This window comes from Danio rerio, chromosome 1, assembly GCF_052040795.2.
Source record: "Danio rerio strain M-AB ecotype USA chromosome 1, GRCz13ab, whole genome shotgun sequence".
Lineage (NCBI taxonomy): Eukaryota > Metazoa > Chordata > Actinopteri > Cypriniformes > Danionidae > Danio > Danio rerio.
Genome location: NC_141021.1, coordinates 22,601,094 through 22,626,385, shown reverse-complemented (window position 1 = coordinate 22,626,385; position 25,292 = coordinate 22,601,094). Strand labels below are relative to the sequence as shown.

The 25,292-nt window shown below is 35.2% G+C and overlaps 1 protein-coding gene and 1 long non-coding RNA gene across 5 annotated transcripts in view; both read left to right on the top strand.

Annotated features, from left to right (window-relative positions):
• Positions 1-1,583: 1,583 nt before the first annotated feature.
• LOC147846806 (uncharacterized) lies at positions 1,584-8,727 on the top strand. The gene is made up of 3 exons (XR_015476548.1): positions 1,584-2,423; positions 2,707-6,621; positions 6,682-8,727. It is a non-coding gene; the product is annotated as an uncharacterized LOC147846806 (long non-coding RNA).
• Positions 8,728-12,240: 3,513 nt separating this feature from the next.
• The window catches only part of npy1r (neuropeptide Y receptor Y1), a 50,093-nt gene continuing 37,041 nt past the window's right edge, over positions 12,241-25,292 (top strand). For 2 of the 4 annotated variants that reach the window (XR_015475945.1, XM_087236409.1), the window contains exons 1-2: positions 12,241-12,340; positions 22,515-23,347. Coding sequence is in view for 3 of the 4 variants with exons in the window: in XM_087236409.1 (XP_087092535.1) it covers positions 22,622-23,347 (726 nt within the window). In the remaining variant the exon portion in view is untranslated. 4 annotated transcript variants of the gene reach the window in all.

Genomic DNA, 25,292 nt, shown 5'->3' with positions numbered 1-25,292 from the left:
CTATAAATGCGTGTTTATAAAAGAAATTCATCACAATTTTTTATGCATTTTCCCGCTTCATTTACCAAAATTGTGATATATTGTGGCTGGTTTTCTTGTGATCTATCAATATATCGCAGAATCATTGATATTGTGTTTGAAGCAGCAGTGCCCGGAACAGCAGCAAAATGCTTTTTTAATGAACGTGGCGATTAAAAAAAAACCTTCTGATTTATACAATTGACAGTTGGTAAATACACTGCAAAAATGATTTTCTTTCTTATAGTTTTTGTGTGATTTTTAGTCCAAATATCTAAAAATTCTTAAACCAATAAGCATTTTTTAGAAGGATATTTAGTCAAAATAATGTTAATTTTTCATTTAAAAAAGCTCAGTCTGCCAATTAGGGTAAATAAAAATATTGTTTTAGGTTTAAAATAAGATTATTTTACTTATCTCATTGGCAGAATAATTTGTTTTACAAAAAAAATTCATTTAATTTAGAATTATTTTTGAAAACTGAACAATTTTGGTACATATTTATTAATTTGATTGATATGCGAGTATGTCTAAAAAAATGCTTCCTGATTTAATTTGATTTTAATTTAAATAGATGTTTTAAGTTATTTGAACTACAAAATACAATATGATTTTTTTTTCAGTGTTATCATTTATATCCAATTTAAAAAAATGTATCTTTATTGTCACTATGTTTGACTGTTTGGCAGCGTCTTGAATAATAATAAAAATCAGTATGTTATTGGCTACTTCCAGCTGCTTTTGTTTCTGCCAGCCCATATTAATGTTTTGTATCTATTTATTTAGATTTGGGCAAGTAGTCATAAAAAGTTGGATCAATAGGAAGTTGTTTCTGCAGAATAATATTTAGAATTGTCTTAAAACATATATTTTATGATGTAAGCAACACAGCTAAAGCGAATAAAATCGATAATGTGTGTTTTAAATTTATAGTGTGCGAATTATCAAGGATTGACGATAATTTGTCATATTGTTTGCACCAAGGGGGCCCCAAATAAAATCCTGCTTAGGGCCCCCTGAAGGCTTGGGCCGGCCCTGCATACTGTAATACACTTCGACAGGTGGATGCAGGTTGGGGTCCAGATCAGCTGGTGACATGAATCCAGGAGTCCCACATTTGGTCGGCGCCTGTATACTATATGTAGCAAAGCAGGACATGATGAAAGTTAAAAAGGTTGTGTTGGTGGTTATAGAAGTCTGTGTGTGGCATGGGATTTTAAAGGTAATGCTAAATAATAATGGTCTTTTATGATTTTAAGCCTGGTCACATTTAAGTTTAAAATGCTGCTCCCTCAATCTAGAGAAATAAATTGTGTTAAAATACTCAATAGTTTAAAATATAAACTTGCAATACTGATCAGTATTATTTCAAGACAAATGTTCAAAGTTTGGACTTGTCATCATAAGAAACATTTAGAATTGTTAATTAAAAAATCACGATTACATTAATCGTTTTATTATTTTACTTAAACAGGCTTATATATTGTGACACATCAATTTAAAAAGGTTAAATCTAAATTTATCAATTAGATTAAAATAATTTAAAATGAACATTAAAGGTGCAGTAGGTGATTGTCTTCAGAAACATTTTTTTGTTGTGCTGGTTGAAAGTCTCTTCACAGTCCAATAGTAATGATTACAGTAAATGATCTAAATGTGTTTATATGTATTTTTATATTCTGGGTAAAGCATAAAACTATATTCACATTGGGTCATTTTTGAACAATGACAGCCTTCCTATACTGTTGACCATGCTCCTCTGAATATTCGCTCTGAAATAGCATGTAAATGTGGCTAAGTAATAAATGTAATTTCTGCACGGCGCTGGCACTTACTAACTGGCGAATGACATGAACTAGTGGGTTGTCTGTCGGCTGTTGTGACGTGGTGCGCGCGCTCACGATTTCAGGGGGTGTGGCTTTGAATCACAGTCCCTCCCCGGCCGTCCAAAGATAATATGCTAAGCGGTTAGCTTTTTGGCAGATCACCTACTGCACCTATAAGTAAATTTCAACAGCTAAATTTGGCTTTAAAGGGTTTTTGGCTGCAAAAGAACAAAAAGGGTTAAAAGTTACGAATTGCCGTGAGATTGCGTTGGTTATAAAACAGATAAATAAAATCAGGTTGAGAAAAAGTATGAAGTGCATGCAAACTGTACACATGTGGTTAGTAGGCTGCATTTGGTTTGCAAACCAGAGGAGAGATTAACAGAAATACCCAGTAACTTGAAGAATGCCTTTTAGACATGAGGTTATCTGCAAGCCCCAGTCTGACACAATCTCCTCTAGGAGACCAAAGTTGCAGAACACATAGCGCAACACAGAACACAACCGATTATCTGCTTTACAGTTCGTAGATCCATGATGCTAAGTGATCATGGTTAATTTAGATTATCACATAAATCAGTGCCCAGCAGGCCTGTATAGTGGAGGTTCTTGTGCCCCCTCCAGAAAATGGTGCCACTATACTTGGGTTAGTTTGATAGCAAGAAGTTCACAGTTGCCAATGTTTAGTTCTGCTTTGCCAGTGACAGTTTCTCGGGAAAGTAAACACAAGACCGATGGATCACCAGACTGCTTTGAGAGCACGAAACCTACCCTGGTGGTTGATGGATCAACTTTGATGATTAAGCGAAGTTAGGGATCTGGATGTTAAAACAGTTAAGGCTGTTTTTAAATTTTTCTTCAGCTGGAGAATGGCTTTGTGGTCTTCAGTTGTCCAGGACAGGGTCTTTGGCTTGTCCTTCAGGAAAAAGATTAATAGGGCTGGGATAGCAAGCTGAAGAATAATCTCCAATAGAAGTTGTTGAATCTTTGGAAACGTTGGAGTTCTTTCATAGAAGTGGGTCGAAGCTATTCTTGTATGGTGTGTACCTTCCCCTTGTCTATCTGTACTCTGGATGGGCTGATGATGTATGCTAGAAATGGCAAATGTGACTGATGGATCTCACGTTTCTCCAACTTCAAGTACAAGCGATGTTCATGAAGCTTCTGGTGGACCTGCAGGATGTGATAGCAATATTTGTCAAGGTTTCTGGAGTATATCAGGATGTAGATGTAAACTAAGACAAAGGGATGAAGAAACTCATAGAAAACTTTGTTCATAAATGTCTGGAAGATTGATGGTATAATGGACAGTCCACAGGGCATCACTTGGTATTCATAGTGGCCAATGGGAGTAATGAGCGGCATCTTCAATTTGCCTATTTTACAAATATGAATGAGGTTGTTGGCACTCTGCAGTTCCAGTTTGAAGAAGTGTGCCCCATGGATCTTCCAGCTAAAGTGGTTAGAGCAACTGGACTATATGGCTGTTTCTCAATTCCAAGAAAGCAGAGAATGGACTTGCGTTCTTGTGGAGACCGATCTTGCCAGGTCACCTCGGAAGAACGAACCTGGGAGACCACAAGAACAGAGAACACGTCCTGTGAGAAATGAGATGCTGCGTTCTTCCTAATCGTCACATGACCCTCACGCATTTTAAACTGAAAAATTATTTAAACATTACAGCATTCATACAATGATTTATTGTTTTCTCCCTTTTCACAATACATACTATGCATAAAGACTTTACAAATATACGCTGCACTATACAAATAAAACAGTTTTTTTTTCAGCAAATAAACACCCTTTATGTGTTGATTCCTTTATTAAGATTTTCATGGTGATGTTCTTTCACCGTATTAGGGAAACTCCTGAGATAAATAAGTTATCTTTGAACTTTAATAATAAACCTATGTAAAATGCTGCTCTTGCCACCTCCATTCGCAATGATGTCTTGAGTGATTTCGATGCTCAAGTCTGTGTCGGTGTGTCCTCGATATCAAGAACACATCCGGGAACTTTCACCTGTCATCCATTCTTGCGGTCTTGAGTTTTGGAACTGAACTTTAGCAGTTGATGATTACACAAGAACACGAGGATGCAACATCGCTGAAGATCACATTGATAAACAGCCTATGAGAGTTCAGAGCATGATAATCAATGCAGGGCTGAAAATTACTATCTTTTTTACCAACAAAGAAGAAGCTCAAAGTAACTGTTGAGGATGATAGAATAATCAATTCTTGGTGCATCCTACATTTAATATTTCTATACATGTAATGCTTCCTGCACATGTTATGTCTCAATAGCCTTGCACTCTATGATGGACAGAGGTAAGATCATTCCTTCGGATAGTTGGGCACCCAGAAGCAGGACGAAGGCACAGTCATGTAGCTGATGAGGTGGAAGTTGGGTGACTGCCTAGTTTCTAGAACCCCCAGTATTCTTTGAGGATCTGTGTCTTAGGACATTTGATGAGTTTGGAGTCTGGAACAAATAAGGATGAGGTAATTATGGAAACAAGTTTGTTTAGTCTTTACTTCAGTGGATGACATCACAGGAACTTCAACTGAATTTGCAGAATTAAGACATAACCGCAAGTTAGGATATCATGATGCTGATGGTGGAATGTTCCAGTTCCAAAAGCGACATGCACTCTTGATGGAATTAGCTCATTTGCAGGGTGATGACAGGGGTGCAGAATGCCACATGACCACGTCCATATGGTTTTCTTTGTAAAGTTTGTACTGAGAATTCATAATCATGATTTTCTGGTGATAACTGAAGCCAGTTTGGGCATTCTTGAGAAATTACATTTTCAGATTAAACTAAATCAATGAGAGCAAACACAGAGTGAGGAAGAAGCTTGGACATGTCTGATATAACAGGAACGGAAGAGGTGACCAGCATTTCCACCAAATAAACATGCTTTGATGGTATAGGAAGCATGGTTTAGTTTTCTTTAGTGAGTCATGTAGGTCCAGTCTGCATTGATTCTGGTACTTGTAAGCAGGAAGTGGGTGGAGCAGAGGTAACCGATGATTGGTCAGTGGCTTCGTACAAATCCTGGTAAGTCTCTGAATTTCCGTATGGAAATCGCCTATATCAGAGCTTTATATTAGAAACACCTTAGAGCTTTCCAATACGAACTTTGATGGTAGCATCCCAATATACAGATTCCCTTGCAACAGAAAGCCACTACACTCTGCCAATGTGAATTGCAGAGGCAAAAGTGAAGGTTTTGATGACAGACCTGAGAGAAGGGAAGGGAAGATTTGAGTGCGGTTATAACTAGCTCGCAAAGGGATCCAGTGGTGATAGTGACAGTGGGTGGAAATCCATGGTGTTCTGGTGTTGGTATGGTCTTCTAATACAATAATCAGGAGACGACAGATGGAAAGTAGTGCAAAGCAGTGTTGTTTATTGAACAGTATTGCAAGTTGAGTGCAGATTAAGCTAATAATGCATGCAATAATAATAATAATAATGCAATAACAATAATTAATGCAATAATGCAGGTCTTGACTGAGTTCAAAGATGGTTTATGAAAAATGGACAACAAATGAGATGTAGAAGACAAAGGAGACATTCAGGGAGTTATGGGAGACATCCAGGCAGTACACATGAAATGATGAGAATCACAGAAGACGGGTAACACAGGAATAACGTAATAGGGCTTGGGGCTGGGACACACCAAGTTGAAGGTTAATTGTTGGGCTTCATCTGTCAGGTTTTGTAGGATCGGCTAGTTAATTTGCTTTGGCTAAAGAAAGAGCTCTGAGTAGTTATTTAGCAACACATCAGAGCACGAGTGTGATGTGATGAAGTGACAAGGCAAGTAAACAACAAGTTATACAATAGGGAGGCTTTACCTACACGTATTTGCCTACAAAAATGTGTTTGTGTAAAATGTATTTACTTACATTTGACAAATATTTACAACAGATATGGATTATTAGATAATTAGACATATTTGCAGGAGTGAATCCCTCTATGGTGAGTGACACATACTGCAATAATGTTACTGAACACTGCTTTGTTTAAACTTTGCACTGAACATTTTTAAAGTTCCGGTGCCGATTGTGAACGAGGAAACAGATATGGCCCTTTATGGAGGTCATAAAAAGAATTCACTCAGTTCAGAGAGTATTTGGTCCCTCTTTATATAAGGGCAAACAGGTTCTTAATAAGTAAAACTGCTGTTTGTGAAGTTGCTTATTGATCGAGTTGATCCTCTGCTGAGATTTTGAGAGATTCAATGTATTTCATTTCAGCTGATTTCATCTAATGCCGAGTTCAGACTGAATGATTTTAGCTCCGATTTTGATTGGGCGACAGGTTTCGAGAAATCGCCAACAAATGCCTGAAATCATGAGCAAATCAGTGCTCGTTCACGCGAGTAACAATCACACAGTATGAACTATCAAAGACGCAATCTGAGGGAATCGCCGATTCAAATCATGCCATGTGAAATGTGCTCTGATTGAAAATAACATCATCGATCACCTACAGCCAATGAGAGAGCAGCATTCACTACTTTACTATCAGCAGGAGGTTGGGGGAGAAGTTAAAATTAAAGTTAAAGTCATGCAGTGTGAACCACCCTCTCGCAGATATCTTGCAGTGTAAACAAAGCACAGACGGAACGCTAGCCCAGATAGTCATGTAGTGTGAAAATATCCGTGACACAACTACTTTGAAGATCATGCAGTCTGAACTTGGCACAAGGCTTTGACTTTGTTTTGTGTTTCTCTTCTGTGTTTCTGCTTATTAACAGCAGGTGTTTGGCTTTTGACTTTGTTTTGTGTTTCTCTTCTGTGTTTCTGCTTATTAACAGCAGGTGTTCTTTGTCAGCGCTCAATTATCATTTAATTAATCATTCCATTGTCTTATAAACCTGAGTAACTTTAACTCAATTTAGAGAGGGACCAAAATACATTATCTAAACTGAGTAAATTCTACTCAGAGGATTTTGCTGTATATGTAGACTATACAAAGCTGTTTTGTGTCCTGAAAATCATAGCCCTATTTTTAGATTTCATCTTTATCCAACTGCACATTGTTCATTGCACACACATGCAAAGAGAGAGAGAGAGAGAGAGAGAGAGAGAGAGAGAGAGAGAGAGAGAGAGAGAAAGAGAGATGAATAACATCTCACAGTTTGCCATTTCAACCTTCCCACTGACTTGGGCCTTTTAAAGAAGTTGGAGTAAAAGAAGCAAGCAGATAAAAAGTGACAGCTCGCACAAACAGGTCAGAGAGAAAGTTCACTGACATTTAAAAGAGCTTGAGCTCCAGAGCCACTGCTAATGTAATTGGCAGAAAAATCTATAGAGCATCTGTCTAGTTATTATTAACTGTCAGAGGAGTGTTTCAAAGCCTCTTCATTGACCCTTGGGCTTACATTTATTTGTTCAGAATAGTTTTTCACACATTTTGATGGTGATTTAATTTCATGTAGCCTAATAATATCCGGTCAGGGACAAAACATTAGTTGTGTATATGGACTGAGGTAACTGTGACATTGGGATTTTTTTAGTGATTTTGGAAAAGCTTACATTTGCTTTTGTCTTGATGTATACATGAATGAAAGAGAATTTGTTGTTAAAATCGATATAGGCATCAACCATTTTTTTATTATAATAATAAACAGCGAACTTGTCTCTTTTGGCAACTGAGGCTATATGAGTTTATATGAAAGGGAATTTGGCCGGTAGAACTGAATTATATTAATTGACAGACACTTCAACTAAATTTGTCTTACAACTTTATTCCACCAGATGGCACTACTATACTAGGTAAAACCATAGGTTAAACATCTGAACAATGTCGGCTCAATCGGAACATTTCACTGCATGCTTAACAACTGATTCCAGAGTATTTGTCAGCTTAGGTTTAATACTTAACATAGTTTTAACCTATATTTAACATTTAACATTTCTACCGTGTTCGGAACTGTTCTCTAGTCTTGGCTACGAAAAAAATTAAATTGAAAAGTACTATCACTGTAGAAGAACCCTACAGGGGGTTGATTAATGAGGTAAATGCACAACTGTAAATGTGCTGTTACTCACCCTAATGCAGTCCAAGTTTAGATTTCTTCTTCAGTAAAACATTTAAGACGATAATTAGCTGAAACCGTGATGCCTGGTGATTCATGTAATGAAAATCAGCAGTTATCCTTTCGACAAGGGAGAGAGGGGGCAGTTTTAACACGTTTTGCATTTCCTTCAGTTTCCCAGAGACAATTTTTTTGTGGAAAGTTGGAAACCCAAAATTTTAATGTAATAAACCCACAACTATTGGACACCCACCCTCGTTGCAAGTATGTGTACATACTTCTTGAACAGACAAAGTCAAACGTTGCAATTGATCCTGAGCAGGGGGGCGGTTGCAACAACCCACAGGAATTGTTGCAGCATTCATTAACATTAGCTTTTTTTTTTTTTTTTTTTTTTTTTGTAAACATATTAAATGTAAATTGGGTAAATTGGTAAAAGTTAAATTGGCCATCTAAATAAAGACTAATAAAAAAAAACAAGCAACAACCAATTATCAGGCCTAAAAAATTGAACAAAAATATTTTTTACTTGAACTTAAACTACTTCTAATAATTGATAAAATAATTATTTTTTCAAATTAAATTACATTGAAACTGATAAAATTAAATTGTAATCTGGCAAGCTTTTAAATGAATTCTGTCATGGGGCAGTTGCAACAGCACGTCAACACTGATTAAACTGTGCTTGGGAAATACAATAGCTTTAACACTTGATAGCTATTCTTGTTTAAAGCTAAGAAAACATTATTATTTAACATTGTTATTTAAATGATAAGAATGGATAATGTTTCACAAAAACAGATTAGACAGTATGAGAAATTTTCTTAACATTAAAAAAAAAAAGTTTCCCCATATAATGAGTTTTATACTGAAGGAATGGTCACATATGGCTGATGTCTCAGATTGAAAGAGGCTCTGACTGAGAACATGTAGTATGGATATCATCACTCTAGCTTATTCCTGAATGGAGGAATAAGTCTTGTTGCAACTGCCCCATGTTGCAACCATCCCCACTCTCCCCTATGCATGTACACACGTGGGTAGCTGACAAATAGGCAGTTAAAACCTTTTTGTAAAACATCATTTTAAATATATATATATATATATATATATATATATATATATATATATATATATATATATATATATATATATATATATATATATATATATATATATATATATATATATATATATATATATATATATATATATATATATATATATTTTATTTTTTTTTATTTATTTATTTTTTTTATGTAATTTGAAGTTTGATATTTAATAATGGTATCTGGGGTCACTGACTTTATTAATGTACTTAATTTAATTTAATTAACATTTTTGTTGAGTTGTATAGAGCACCTTAAATATGTGACGTAGCAAAAATTAGGAAAACAACCCTTAATAAAACACAAATAGCATGAGATTAATTTATCTTCACTGTTGGACATTTATCTCAATATATATGTAATTTAGAACAATATATTTTCTCTCCATGACTTGTTGGACTTGTTATTTTCAATAAATGCACACCAAAGGACAACAAAACTTCATATTTGGCTTCTATATTAATGTAAAAACTTACTATTGATTAAAAAAAAAGTTAATTATGTGAATAATATGTGAAATTCTTAGACAAAAAGTTGCAAGTGCATGTCATAGGCTTAACAGTGGGCTTTAGTCACATGATCTTGAATGGTGGGCTCCTTCATCTAATTAACGTTCAATCAGTGAATTGCCGATTTATAACTAACATGTCACTATTTATTTTTGTTCATTTTTATGGATGAAAAAAACAATTGTCATTTACCAAAATGATCTGAAGTAAAATTAGGCCTGGTGTACTTATTAATGATTTTACAATTTTCTTTTTGATTATAATAGCTGTAATTTATTGAACTGTGCTTGAGACAGTCACACATATAGGACAGTATTTAGATTTGGCTCAAAAAATGTAAAAGATTGATTAACACAGCAGTTTTTTAACAAGAGTTTAAGCAAGACAAAGAAATGTTTAACCCTTTACTGCAATTTAAATACAAATTTTAATCATTTTTAATTCCCTATACAAATGGCAACACTTACACTAAGGTTGTATTAGTTAATGCTAGTCAATGTATTTGACTGAAATATGAGCAATACATTTATTACAGTATTTATTCATCATGGAAATAAATTTGTTCATTGGTAGTTCATGTATACCTCATGGTGTAATAACTAATATAAACAAGCATGAATTTGGATTTTAATAATGCATTAGTAATTGATGAAAATCATTAATAAATGCTGTACAAGCAATGTTCATTATTAGTTCATGTTAATAAATATTTTACTAACATAACTAATTCAACCTTATTTTAATGTGTGACGAAATTAATGAATGCAAGAATGAATGGATGACTGGTGGTTTCTAATTATAGGCCATTGATTTATTGTAATGCGAACAAGTCAGACTGTATGATCACCTCAAGGTCAGAAACTGACCATTATTTACAGTCTGAGCTTTCTGAGCTAAAGTGAGAAGTCAGCTTGAGTGGAGTCTATGAACAAATTAAGCAATGACAAAAATATATTAAATGAAGGATTTGGTAATGCATCAATTTAGCATTTAAAATGAATGCAAGAACCCTGACCTGACATTTATGACAAATGGCTTTGTCCTGAGAACAAAATTCAACCTTTCAGTTAAAATCTATTATTATAATTGACTATATGCCAGAGTGATGTATTACTTTATTGATTTATTACCTTGTTTACCTTGCAGCATTTATAAAAAATATTTTATTAAATAGTTGTTTTGAGGGCAAATTATCATTTAAATAAGCTTTGAACTATTAATTAAACTAACATTCATGTCAATTTGTCACCTTTTTATAGTGCATTAAATGACTGAGATAGATTCAAAGCAGCATTGATATTAAATACTGTAGGAGTGTGACAAATACAACAATATAGCCAAAATCATGTTCGGTCACACTTTATTTTTATGGTTCATTTGTTGAATGTAAGTTACATTGCATCTAGATGCCAACTAACTCTCATTAGATTATAAGTCGATGGTTCGGTTGGGGGTTCGGGTTAAGTTGACGTGTATAAATGCAAAGTGCCTTATAGTCAGTTAAATGTCTGTTTATACAGACATTGTTCTTATATTATAATGGACCATCAAAATAAAGTATTACCCCATGTTTTGCTAAATAAGCTCAATTCAGATCAATGACCTTTCAGTTTAGTTCATTCTTTACAAAAGTTCAAATACATTATTATGGAATATTATGTGCATTTAGTTTTTTTTTTAATATTGAAGTGTGACAACTAGTCCTAACCTCTCCTATATTTTCCCTATATAACTCTTAAAAATAAAGGTTCCAAAACAAAAAAGTGATTTCTCTAAGATGCTGAAAAAACACTTTTGGGTTTCCAAAAGAACTTTTCAGTAAAGCTGTGAACCAAAAGAAAAGCTTTATTTTCTGTTTTTACTTTCAGTGTAGATTTTCCTTTGTATAGGGAGCATTTTAATAATCTTAAAAGTCATTTCTCCACTATGAATAACGTTTCGTGGCATGATAAGTGGTTGTGAATGTTAAAGACTTCATAATACCTTCATGTACAGAAAGAAAAACAACAAACGTTTACTTTTCAGTTGTATTGCCATTGCACAAATTTATATTTAAAAATACATCAAATAGGTCAACATTATTTTCTTTTACGCCAAAAAAATTCATTAGAATATTAGGTTTAAAGATCATATTCCATGTTGTTCATTTCCTAATATATCAAAACTTTTAATGCAAATTTTCCAGTATTTAGATTTTTTTTAACTCTTATAGATTACAGATTTTCAAATACTTGTATCTCCCATCCTAAAAAACCATGCATCAATAGAAATCGTATAAAAATTATTTTTGCTACTTCAACAAACTTCTTATTTAAAATGAGCTGAAACAACAAAATTCTTAAGAATTGTTTTGGACAACTTAATTGTTTTAAACTCAATACACTGACATTTGTTACGTTAACTTAATTAATTTGTGTTGGGACAATATGAAGGAATTGTGTGGAACTCTGCATTTTTTACAGTGTACTGTAAGTGTAAAAATACACCTATTTTATTTATTCCAATAGTTCCAAGAGCCTCATATTTCTTATGACTGTAATAAAGTCGAGCAGTTACCCTGAACAAACGAACGAAGATCAGAAGCTCGTGAATAAGTCAGTGTCATTCTCTGAATGCATCAGCGCGTCATGCAGTGAAGTGGTTGCGTTTGGTTGCTTTCGGACAGCCATGGAGCCCCGCGTGAGTAACGCTTGTGCAGACGCGCAGTGGAGCCAGCTGTCAGTTCAGAGTCAGCGCTGCACACACACACACAAACACACACGGCCACTCACTTTAGACTGATGGAGACGCGCGTGTGCCTTCAGCTCTGACCGACAGCAGGTAAGTCTCCTGAACGAGCTTTTCACTTCATTATTTCTGCTTTTCCGCGCGCGAAAATATCATGTCATTATTTACGAACAACCAGTCACGAAATGCCATTCAACAATCCTCTATATATGTTGCTGTCATTCTGTCAGTCAGGACGTGGTTTGAACATTATGAACATTTTGAACATGTATTTGTCTTAAGGAAACTGAAATCTAGGATGAATGGATAATGCGTTATGAAATAAACTTTGCGCGCCCAAACGCGCGACACCGAGCGCGGCTGATGGGCTCGAAGAAATGGATCATTATGCTGTGAGGACTAAAGTACCTGCAGGACTTTGACCTGTTTTCGATAAACTCATTGAAAGCACTTAACTCGGGAGTTTGAAGGCTAATAACGCGCAATAATTGATCCTAAAGCTCGAAACTGTCTCCCCTGGGAACGAGAGGACAGCGAGGAGATGCCACGCGAACACCTAGACGATTCTCCTGAATGGGCTTATCTTTCGCTTCAGGATTTAATGGCACATGTCGGATTGTTGAGAGAAGACATTAACGTAATGTGTTGGTGGGCTCAAAGGAAATCTCTTTGTTTCTTATCGAGGTTGTGTTTCTACACCACGCGCGTAATTATTATTGTAACTGCTGTCATTCTCTGCGAATTTGTCTTTTATGGCGCTCTATAAATTCCTGGTGCAGACTGAAAATATCAAAGTTCATTTGGTGTCTTCTTTGTAGCCTGAAGGATATTTGGTGCGTGTGTGTGTTAGACCTGATTTCGTCATAGTTTACAGTGGGTTTCATAGATTTCAATATTATGGTTTCTTATGGTTTTACTAATCTACTCGAACACTATAAAGATTTAAGGTATTACATAATGAAAGATTGTTTTCTTCCTCTCCTGTCAGTTGATGTCACAGTGTTTTTTTCATCTTCACCTATTTTGTTTGTGTGTACAGATCTCTACCTTGTCTGGTTCCCATGGTTCCCAATGACTTTATTAGGTGGAGAAGATGTTATGTCATTTCTTTGTATAATTTCATCTCTTATTTTTAAGCCTCAAGGTGTGGGAGCATCTTGCTGACAGATTTGAAACTCGTTTATTTTTGGAAGTTTGAAAAAGATGTCATTCACGTCCGATTCATTGGGCACATATGTGAGTTTCTCCATGGGGCTCTAGAAAGACCACAGTCGATGACCTAATTATATTGTCATGGCAATGGCATTAAAAACCCACTGCTGATTCATTGCATAATCATAAATGTGTTAATTTTATGGTTAATCAATTCTTTTTAAAAAGTTGGTCAGTACTAAACTCTGAGTCTAATTCCATTGAATTTCTGAGCTACCAATAATTCGAAGATTCTGATACACAACAAAATCGTTATGTAATAGTTAACATTATCTTATTAAAGTTATACCAAGCCTGTGTGACTGAGATATTCCAACAATCTTTTAACAGCTTTTTAATTAATTATTTATTCATTCATTCTGCAACTGTTTATACCATCAATGACTTTTAAGCTTGAAAATTCCCTTTGTGGTTATGGACAATTAAATTAATAATCTACTGTCAAATATCACACTCTATTGTCTAGTGAAGCCTCTTTAATGAATAAAATATTGAAATAATGCTGTAATAAATATAACAAGACCACATTTGGACAACATGTGGCAAATGATCTGACTGTTTAATGTTCCACTGGAGACTCATTAAAACGTAAACCGTGAGAATAAAAGTCTCTTGTCTCATTGACATTTAACTTTATTCGTTTAGCTGAATGTTTTATTTAAAGTGACTCACAAAAGAAGAACGAAAATAAATATCAAGAAGGTCTTCTTCTGAGTCACATCAGGGTTATTTTATTATTTAATTTTTTGCATGAGGAACAGACCACGGCAGTAATCATTCACTGATTTTTCCTTCTGGTAACTTCTCGTCAGCTTGAGCTGCAAGTGGATTATTGAGAGAGAGAGAGTTGATTGATTGAGTGAGTGACTGATTGGTGATTAAATTGTTAGTCTGATTTCCTTACTAAATCAACTGGTTAATTGAAATGACCTTGCTTAAAAGAAGTATTCTTTCACATGCTGTGAGAGAATTCAGTGTCCTATTTTGGTGTCTACATCAAATTACAATTTACACAAGGGATTTTATGGATGAGCGGCACTATTGCCTTACAACAAGAAAGTTGCTGATTTGAGTCCCAGCTGGGCCAGTTGACATTTCTGTGGAGTTTGTATGTTTGTTTGAGTTTTCTCCGGGTGCTCCGGTTTCCCTCAGAGCACTATAGGTCAATTGGATGAACTAAATTGCCCATAGTGTGTGAATGTGAGAGTGTATAGGTGTTTCCTGGAACTGGGTGGTGGCTGAAAGGGGACCCACTGGGTAAAACATAAGCTGGAATTGTTGGTGGTTCATTCCGCTGTGGCGACCCCTTGACAAATAAGGGACTGAGCTGAAGGAAAATTAATGAATGGACAAAGCATAATAAAAGCATTGGAGTCTACTTTCAATGTTTTAAAGAACATTTGTGAATAAAAAAACTCGTGGAAAAGGTGGTGGAAAAGGGACTCATCATTGAGTGTTCTTTGCAAAGTTGTTAAAAAATCCTTCCTAGACTAGTATAAAAATAGCAGAATGCAGAATGTAAAACATAAGGGTTAGTTAATAATGACCAAATTTTCAATCCACTTATGTTGGTCTTCTGCTTGAAACAGTTGAGAATAAATATTTTGTACTGGTGTTGTCAAATAAATTAATTGTCAAATTAATTGTTGTGAGAACTTTGATCTTTCAATGTAATCTTTATATTTTTATATACATTTATTTTTAATTTATTACATTTCATATAACATTTTTATTGGACAATATAAATGTATATTTAAATAATATTTTAGACGCTAATTTAACCTTAAATCTTAATTATATTATATTATATTATATTATATTATATTATATTATATTATATTATATTATATTATATTATATTATATTATATTATATTGTGTAGGCTAAAACTGCCCATTGTGTATGTGTGTGAATGAGAGTGCAAGAGTGTTTCCCAGTGATGGGTTGCAGCTGGAATAATATAATATGATACAATATTATTTCAGCTGCAACCCATCACTGGGAAACACTCTTACTCTCTCATTCTCACATACACCATGGACAATTTTAGCCTACACAATTCACATGTACTGCATGTCTTTGGACTTGTGAGGGAAACCGAAGCACCTGGAGGAAACCTACGTGAACGCGGAGACAACATGCAAACTCCACACAAAGATGCCAACTGACCCAGCCGAAGCTTGAACCAGCAACCCTCTTGCTGTGAGGCAACAGCACTACCAACTGCGCCACCGCAGAATCATAGATGACATAATCATCTTCCTTCCATCTCCACCCTGAAGGGCATTTTTGCCATAATTTTAGAAATTATTAGAAATTATTTTCCAAAAAACTTTAGGTTAATGGATCTTAAAAAACATTTTTTTGTATTATTCTAATCCAAACTTAATCTATACCGTAAAGAATGGTGCAATGGAAAAGGTCTATGAATGTGAAAGGTTAATGGAATCGCTACTGCCAAAAACAAAACAAAAAAAGAAGAGTGCAGAGAAATAAACTTTAGAAATAATATCTACTCAACTTTTTTTCACATAATATTTACACAACCATTATTCAGTTGATCATTAAAGTGACAGTTTACCCAAAAATAACACTTTATCATTTACTCATACTCAAGAGGTTGTAAATATATACAGTATATACAATGAATTTATTTGTTATATTGAAAACAAAACAAGACACACTGGTGAATGTGAATACTATAGAAAGTCATAGTGCAATCATGGTGGCACAGTGGGTAGCATGATCGCCTCACAACAAGAAGGTCGCTGGTTTGTGCCTTATTTAGGTCAGTTAGCATTTCTATGTGGAGTTTGCATGTTCTCCCTGTGTTTGTGTGGGTTTCCTCTGAGTGCTCCAGTTTCCCCTACAAATCTAAAGACGTGGTATATGTGAATTGAATAGGCTAAATTGTCCATACTGTGTGTGTGTGTGTGTGTGTGTGTGTGGGTGTGTGTGTGAATGGCAGTGTATATATATATATATATGTATATATATATATATATTTTTTTTCTCAACATTATGACTTCCTTAAGAAACTCAAACAGGTTTGGAAAAGATGGAAGATGAATAAATAATGACAAAATACTTATTATTATTTTTGGATTAACTATTCCTTTGCTATATTATGCACAATTGGCATTTTTGCACCTAAAATGTCTCTCTTAAAAAAACATTCTTTTGGCATCAGTTATTCGGTAATGTACCTTTTTAATCTATGAAACGTGTGGAACCTTACCATTACACAAAATGTTGTGTATATAAAGTAAATGGTCTATTTGAAATGTAAACGTTTAAAGTCTATTTAAAAGTTTTTCAAGTCTAGAATAACAGGGTTCTTTTAAGAGCCCTTACTCAATGATTCTTTATGCAATTAAAAATTGGTTAAAAATGATTCAGTTTCCATAAAACAACCTTTACTTTTAGGAATATGGATTATTGACACCCAATTAGATTAAAAAAAAAAACAAGATGAGGCAATTAGTAATTTTGACACGTCTACATTGCACTAGAGAAATGATACTGATTCGGTTACAGTAAAGTTCAAATGTAACAGATCCAGCACATATCTTTTTGAATAAAACACGAAAATAAATTTTAGGGCAGGGACTTAATTGTTGGTTAATTTAATTGTTGCTATTTGAGAAAGGAAGGTATTTATAAGGATATGATATCAAACTGATATAAAGTTATGACATTTTGATTTAAACTATGCAAGATGTTGAAATGTTTTTTATTTCCCAAAAAGATATGATATGCTTTTGAAAAATAGGACGCATTTCCATTCCATACCAAATCTAACAGTACCTGTCAGGTTGATATTCAAGAAATTATCAATTCTATTGAAGCAGGACTAGCAAAATCTTAAACATAACCCAGATACGCTTCATGCACACATCATATACCCAAGATACCCAAACAGCCAAGTGTTTTTCAACGTACAAAAACACATCTAAAGACAGCTCTTCAATGAGCACTCGATTCAACCCAACAAATGCCTTCGACTCTTTAAAAAAGCACCTTCTCACTTTTATCTCTGTTCTAGCGTGTCGTTCCCTGAACAATCTTAGAACTTTCTTCATCTTAACGTCTCCTTATCACCTCTTTATCTCCTTATCGCCTCTCATTCGTAAGCTGCTTTGAATAAAAGAGTCTGCTAAATGATTAAAAGTAAATGTCAGTGCGATAGGAGACTATTATGCACAGTTTAAGTATTAATGAGGATCCACCGGAACAATAAACAGTAGGGTGTAATATTTGTCATGGCATTTGCCATATGTAGTCCATAAAAAATAAGCCAAATCAAACAAACTCTTATACGATAACGGTTAATTACCTTCGCACATTCCTTCAGTCCTAAATGACATTGAGCCACTTCTCGGTAGACGATTACACAATATAATGTAGCAGAAATGCATTTTTAATACTCGGTACACCTAATTAGATGTTCACTGTACAGACATGCAAAGACAAATGAATGACTGCTAGTCCATCTTGACATTTAAGTGCCCGCTTCAAATGCTCGCGTATTCCCTTTGTAGCCCACTCTACTCTTAAGGTCACTTTGTAGAACAGCACTATCAAGGGAATATTCCGCACGGAGCATGCGAACGGCCTGCCATTTAGCCCCAGTCTCCTGGGATTAGCCACCGTCTGCAGATCCCATTGCAGTTCATGTGCAGGAGACTATTGTACTGTAAACGAATTGGCCTGCTATGAATAAGAAAGGTTATTCAGAGATTCGCGGCTGGGCTTGCAGTTAGGTTTCCGCTGAATACATATTCATTGGGTTTGTTTACAATACCTGAACGTGGTGAATTATGAAGCGGTTGGTTTCGAAGGGGGAGAATTTGGCTGCTGTTAGAGAAGACGAGGAAGCAGGAGATGAAAGAACCAGAGACCTAAAAACGGGAGGCTTTGTCACCTCTGTTACCTTGACAACCTGCTTCTGACTCTGATATATAGACCATTCACAGAGAGATTATGTCTGAACTGTGTCTGCGCTTATGTCTGTGAATCAAATTGTTTCTAATTAGGAGGTCTTATGTGTGTTCACAATATATATTAAAGACGTTTAGGGAATTAGAGGGTCATTTAGTTAATGTTGACTACAATATTTATAACTTGCTCAAAGATGAGAAGGGTTTTCAATAGGTAAAGCAACAATAGGGTTATACAGCTTAAATAATTTCTGTATTAGAATGTGTTCTGGTAATTTTTTTCATACATCTATTTAAAGGCATTACACCATACACCCGGTGCAATAAGGCACAAGACGTGTTTGCCCTGACGTGTTGCTATTTTCAGACCAAAGCCACCGTAATTTTACCATTTCCAGCCACGTTGTTTAAATAGCTAATCCATTTGAGCCACTTTGTGGACTCATGGGTGTTCTTTTTTAGAAAAGACCTGTGTTAAGGTACATTGTTGGCGCATTGCTATTTTGAGGAACTAAAATAGACAGTGCAACAGACCGGCTGAAAGTCCAGCACAGAGCGCTTTAGTTGTGTGCCTCGCTTACACATTGCTTAAAACACACAGGATCTACAGCAATACACGAATATTCTTTTTAAAATAAATTACAAAAGAATTAAAGGATTAAAATATTGCAAAAATGATTATTTTCTACATAAATATAAAAACCACTGCCTCCATGCCTTCTTCATCTCGGGGGGCTTTTTTAATTTATTCGTGACAGTTATTTGTTATTATTATTAGCAGTATTGTTTATTATATGCATATTTTTATTTGTTTTAATAAAAACAAGCTTAAATTTGTCCACTTGTCAAGTATTGGGGCATAAGAATAGGACGTGTGTTTGGATATAACTCTATATTGACCACACTTCGTTATTATTGCTCATTTATTTGTTTGCTGGAAATTAGAAATGAATTTTGAAATATTTTAGAAACAAATCTTTGCACTTGACAAACGAAATAATTATGTAGGTAATGGATGTCTGTGTGTACAACACCGTTTCCTTATCCATAAAAGAGAGAAAGAGAAAGGGAAAGTAAAGGCCGAATGGAGGCTCGTTCTTTATCCTCGTGCTGCAGATGGTCTGTTTAACTATTTTCTCGCTATTGAAGCATTCAGTTTTTCCACTTACAAAGTCCGGCAAATGCACTATGGCATGACGCAACTCTTAAAAGGAACAGAAGATGAGACTCTGATTGGTTTATTCTCAAAACGCACCCAGAACTTATTTAGAAAATAAGCATAACCCGGTTGGACCATGCCCTGCAGCGCAGATCTTATTTTTCTGTCTTTAAAATATCAAACGTGGATTCAGACACGCCTTTAATGCTTTTGCACCCTGCGCTTTAGACTTTGTGCCTAGATCATTAGAGCCCATAGTTAGAGGACAAATCATTTAATATCAAATTAAGTGACTTAAGAATACTAATGAATAAAAAAGTGTTACACTTATCTTAATTACTGTCCAGTGGTATGGTCAATTACATCAAGTAAAGAATTAAATTATTGATAAATAGAGATAAATAAAGATAAATTACAGTTAGTCCAAAATAGAGAGACAAAACAAATTTTACACTGCAATAGAAGGATTATTATTATGTAAATGCATAAAACTTTAGGTTGGTTATTGGTGAAAGATAGGGTAATTGTTTCTCTGTTGTGTTTCATAAGAAATATTTCTTTGTCAAGAGCTCCAACTGTATTGTACTGTCAACATTTGTTGAGTAATGCTAGTCATAATTTTATCATCAGGAAATTTTTTGCTTCCTGTTTCAAAACTAATGCAAGGCAACATACTGTAATGTATAGAGTATACCTTGGTAGTGGCTAATGGGGATATTGATAAATAAATAAATAAATAAATAAATAAATAAATAAATAAATAAATAAATAAATAAATAAATAAATAAATACTTACCTTGACCCTATCCTTCAAAGTACTAATCAAAGCATTTTTTTAATCTTATAAAATATAGTAAAAAAAACTATGATCACATTTGTATATTTTGCATAAAAATGATTTTAAATATTAAAGGGCACCTATGATGAAAATCATCTTTTGTAAGTTATTTGGACAGAACTGTGTGCAAGTATAGAGTGTCATATTGGGGTGATATAAACACAATAAGTCTCTTTTTTTAATTTCCTGATTATAAAAGTAGGATCCAAATCCCTCTCATTTGAGGCCCACCGCAATGTGACGTAGGAGTGCGGTTTCCCTGCACACTGAATTGATTGACAGCTGTGTATTAACATGTCTCCGTAGTAACTCGTATAATCTAATTAACAAGACAGGATGTGCACAAAGCAACTGGGATTAAAAGATCTGTTCAGCTCTCTGTGACCATCAGTCATCATCAAATGTGATCAAGAATGAGTTTTACAAGTTTAAACATTTTTAAAACAATGCATGTTTTGTAATGAATTACAGTGATTTCATTGTCTTTACTTAATCAGCACAGCCACAAATCAGTACAATTATAAAAGAAGAATCCCTGATTGTGGACATTTAATCACATTTATTTTGTACATGAAAATAACAGATGCCCAAATAGCAGTGTATATTAACATGTATCTTGTCACAATTGCTGTGCAAAAACAAAGTTAAAGTATGTGTGTCTGTGTGCGCGCATGAACTTTGAAACGACATTGTGTGTGACTCGAGGTTGCAGGAAGGCTTAAATTAATTCCACAACAAATACATAAAATAATCATTGGGAAAGTTCTTACTATAGTATTTCTCACAAACGTTTCATGAAATCTGCTTCCTTCGTGTCTGTCACTGTGCTGTTTATCTGATGCAGTCGGAGATTGAGGCACACTCCAACAGGCATGTGGGAACGGTGGGCGGGGAAAACTAGCATTAAAGGCACAGGCCACAAAACAGCTACATTGTGTTCAGAGCAGACAAGTCCAATATTCTGAAAGGTATAAGAAATAATATGAGGGGTATTTTGAGCTGAAACTTTACAGACACACTCTGGAGACACATCTTAAATCTTCGAAAAGGAGTAAAATAGGTGCCCTTTAAAGTAAAAGATGCACCTTTAACATGCTGTTTATATAATCATGTTTTAAATATATTTGATTCAGACTAAAAAAATGGAATGTCTCAATTTTTTATTACATTATTGAATCAAAATGAGTTTTCTTTATTCAATAACAGGTTGCAGATGGCTTAATTAACATATTAATGTTTGTCTTAATAAATATGCAAATATGCAGTGTTGAGGATTGAATATATCATGAGCTAATTATAGAAACAAAATGAGTGAAAAATACTGTGGTGTGTGTGTTTATGTGTTCTGAATTTCCCTATGGGCACGAAGCCCCATTCAAGTATAGTAATACAAGTCATTTTTGACCTTGTTGGACATTTTATTTTTGTCTCCATAAAGGAATAAATCATACAGAAGGATGCTTTTTGAAAATCTAAAAAGGCAGAAGGGGTTGTGTTTAGGGGTCCGATGGTGATTAGGGAATGTAATGTACAGTCTGTACAGTATAAAAACCATTACGTCTATAAAAAGTCCCCATTAAATATGAAAATGCATGTGTGTGTGCAGTTGTGTATATGGGCCAAAATCTAGTGGCTTTATTCATATTATTATTTCCCAGTAGCTCAGCTGGGAGCATTTGATGGCTTCATTTTAAATATACAAAAAAAAAAAAAAATCAAATGCCAAAATCTTAATTAACTCCCTGATTCCATGAACACCAACGCAAGCTTAATTAAAGCTTTTAAAGAAATCTGGAACGTCATTATCATTTTTTTTTTCTCTAATATTATTAAACTGCCCGTGGAATGCTCTTAGATGATTATCGCACAATTAAATTTGGATTAAAGTGACTTGCCCTTTAAAAGTGTAATAATAAGTCTCAGAAATGAAGGTCAACAAGCCTGGGGTCAACAGAAAAGGTGATGCCAGAAGATTAAAATAACTCTTTATTAAATAAATCCGAAGGGAACATTTATTGATTTTTTTTATAACTAGATTGGTTGGTAATCAAAGATGACAGTAGAGACGGTCTTGTCTTTCTTGAGTATTGATTGGAATGTTTTCTTATATCCCAACAGTGTGTTACCAGAATTACAAAGACATGGAAAAATCATTACCTAAGAGGAAGGAGTCTATGATCACCTGATATAAACTAACCCCCTGTGACTACAGAGGAGGCGGAACAATGCCAGACTCCGCCTTCTCTCCGCCAGTTCCACCAATCGCTGCTCTGAACTGTTCCCTGGACTTATCGAATTGTTCAATCACGAACCTCTCTGCGATTGCATATGGCGACGAGTGCTACGGCAGCCACTCTTTGTTTGTTATCATGGCTGTTGCCTACAGTGCTGTTGTACTGCTGGGTGTCATTGGAAACCTGGCTCTCATCCTTGTGATCGCACGCCAGCGGGAGCTTCACAATGTCACAAATGTCTTAATCGCAAACCTCTCGGTTTCAGACTTGCTGATGGCCGTGGTGTGTCTGCCCTTCACCTTCATCTACACTTTCATGGACCATTGGGTTTTCGGTGCGGTCATGTGTAAACTCAACAGCCTGGTTCAGTGCTGCTCCGTCTCAGTGTCGATATTCTCCTTGGTTCTTATCGCCATTGAGAGACACCAACTCATCCTGCACCCTCGTGGATGGAGGCCCAGCCTGAACCACGCTTGCCTGGGCATCAGCTTGACCTGGGCCCTGGCTGTCCTCACCGCTACACCTTTTCTACTGTTCTCCCGGGTGACAGACGCCCCGCTCAAGCAGCTGCCTTCAGTGTTTCAGGAGCAGTATCGGGGAAAAGTGGTGTGTGTGGAGGAGTGGCCCTCCAGAGAAATCAAACTCACCTACACCACCGGCATGCTGGTGCTGCAATACATCACGCCTCTCACATTCATCTTCATCTGTTACCTGAAGGTAAGAGCAGAGAGATGAGGGGGGAGAAAGGTCACTTGGGTCAGGTAAACACTGCAGTTACATTCAGATGTCAATCCACTTAATCCTGACAAATCCTGTTTGGTACATACACAGCTCAGTAATTTACTGGAGTGACTCTTGTATTTTGCAACTCCTGAATAAATCAGGTCAGATCTACAAAACTCTACACATTTTTAACAGCAAGGGTGTCAAACTCTTTTAATAATGGAGCTACCACTATTACTAGAATGATGTTCATATAAGACTGTGCTGAATTTAACTTGTCATCTTACAGTATTTACATTAAAAGCTTCTTTTGAGATTGTAAAATGAAGCTTTAAATGTATGTTGTCATATTTGATAACATCATTACATCATCTAAAAATATAATGTTTTATTGTTATATAGCTTATAATTGTGTGCAAGTTACTAGACCGCCCTTAAGATGCGTACCTCATTTTGAATAGCAAGCGGGAGAGCAATGTTTTTCACCATTTTCATGGACATTCAAAGTAGTAATACTCAGAACTACAGCAAACTATAGTTATATGGGATTTATTTCAACAAAGTTGCTAATTTGCAAAATGATGTTTGCTGCTTGTTTAAACTACTTATTTAAAATGAGCTGAAACAACACAATTATTTAGTTTTTTTGGGGGACAACTTAATTGCTTTATGTTCAATCCACTTAAATGTATAAAAATGAATTGTGTTAAAAGTGCAGAAGGTGATTGTCTTCAAAAACATTTTTGTTGTGCTGGTTGAAAGTCTCTTCACATTCCAATAGTAATGATTGAAGTAAAGGATCTATTTATATTTATTTTTATAATCAGGGTAAGGCATAAGACTAAAATGTTCATCCAATTAAAATTTGTTGGGCAGACAATTCCCATAATTCTGATAAGTAGCTCAAACCGTCTGTCAACAAATATAGATTTGTACATCTGCGCACTTGTTCACACAAATCCGCTGTTTGTGCATGCATTCATGTGCACATGAGAGAGAGAGAGTGAGTGACAGTGGTAAAAACAAATGCTGAATCAAAACTTTAAAATCCTGAATCAATGTTAGAGTTAGTTTTGCACGCTGGAGGAAGGATGACACCATGGCTGAAGTATTTCTTTTAGACAGCTAATGTTCTGCTTTAAAAGTATTTTAGTCACACAAAGCTTATGTAGATTGTGTTGTTTTATGAATGGGTTTTATGCACAGAAGTGTTGTTCAGCCACTGAAATCTTCTGGCGAGTGACTGATGTGGCTATTTTCAATTTCATAATAATGATAATAATTTAGATTTTTATGAAATTTGATGAAAAGTACTCCACCCTGGAGTACTTTTTTTATTTTGATAGATTTGTGTGTTGAGCATCAGTTAAGACGAAGTTAGAACCTGTCAGCTTTAATTGTGGGAAAACCTGGAAAATGTTGATATGTTGTCAGCTAATTTCATCTTCTAGGTTTAAAATAATTTTTGGGGTGGGATCAAAATCAGTGAAATAGCGCGAATCTGCAAGTGGAGTAATAATGCAGCAGTTTCTCATTATAATTCATTGCAGAGTTTTCTTATTATATGAGAAGACCCTGCTTCTTAATTATTCATGAGAGCACGTGCTTTGTGAGGGCAAGGCTGACCTGCCAAGCTTTCAGACTCAATGACTGAGTAAGACTGCGCACGGCACAGGTCGTATGTGTCTGTTTCAATGATACATTGGGTTTGTTGCATGTTTTTTCCCACCAAGCTGTCAGGGCCAATAAAGCAAAGCTGTTGGCTTCTAGCAAGCATTTTTGTTGAGAGAGCTGTAAGAGAATTGGAGAATGACAGACTTTTAGACACATTACCTATATCCGTGCTGATGTGTTCGCCTATGTTTAAAATCATACAGATTACTAGCAGGGTTAATGGTTGGAATAGACAAGGCAAGAGATCTGCTGCACTGCTATCCAC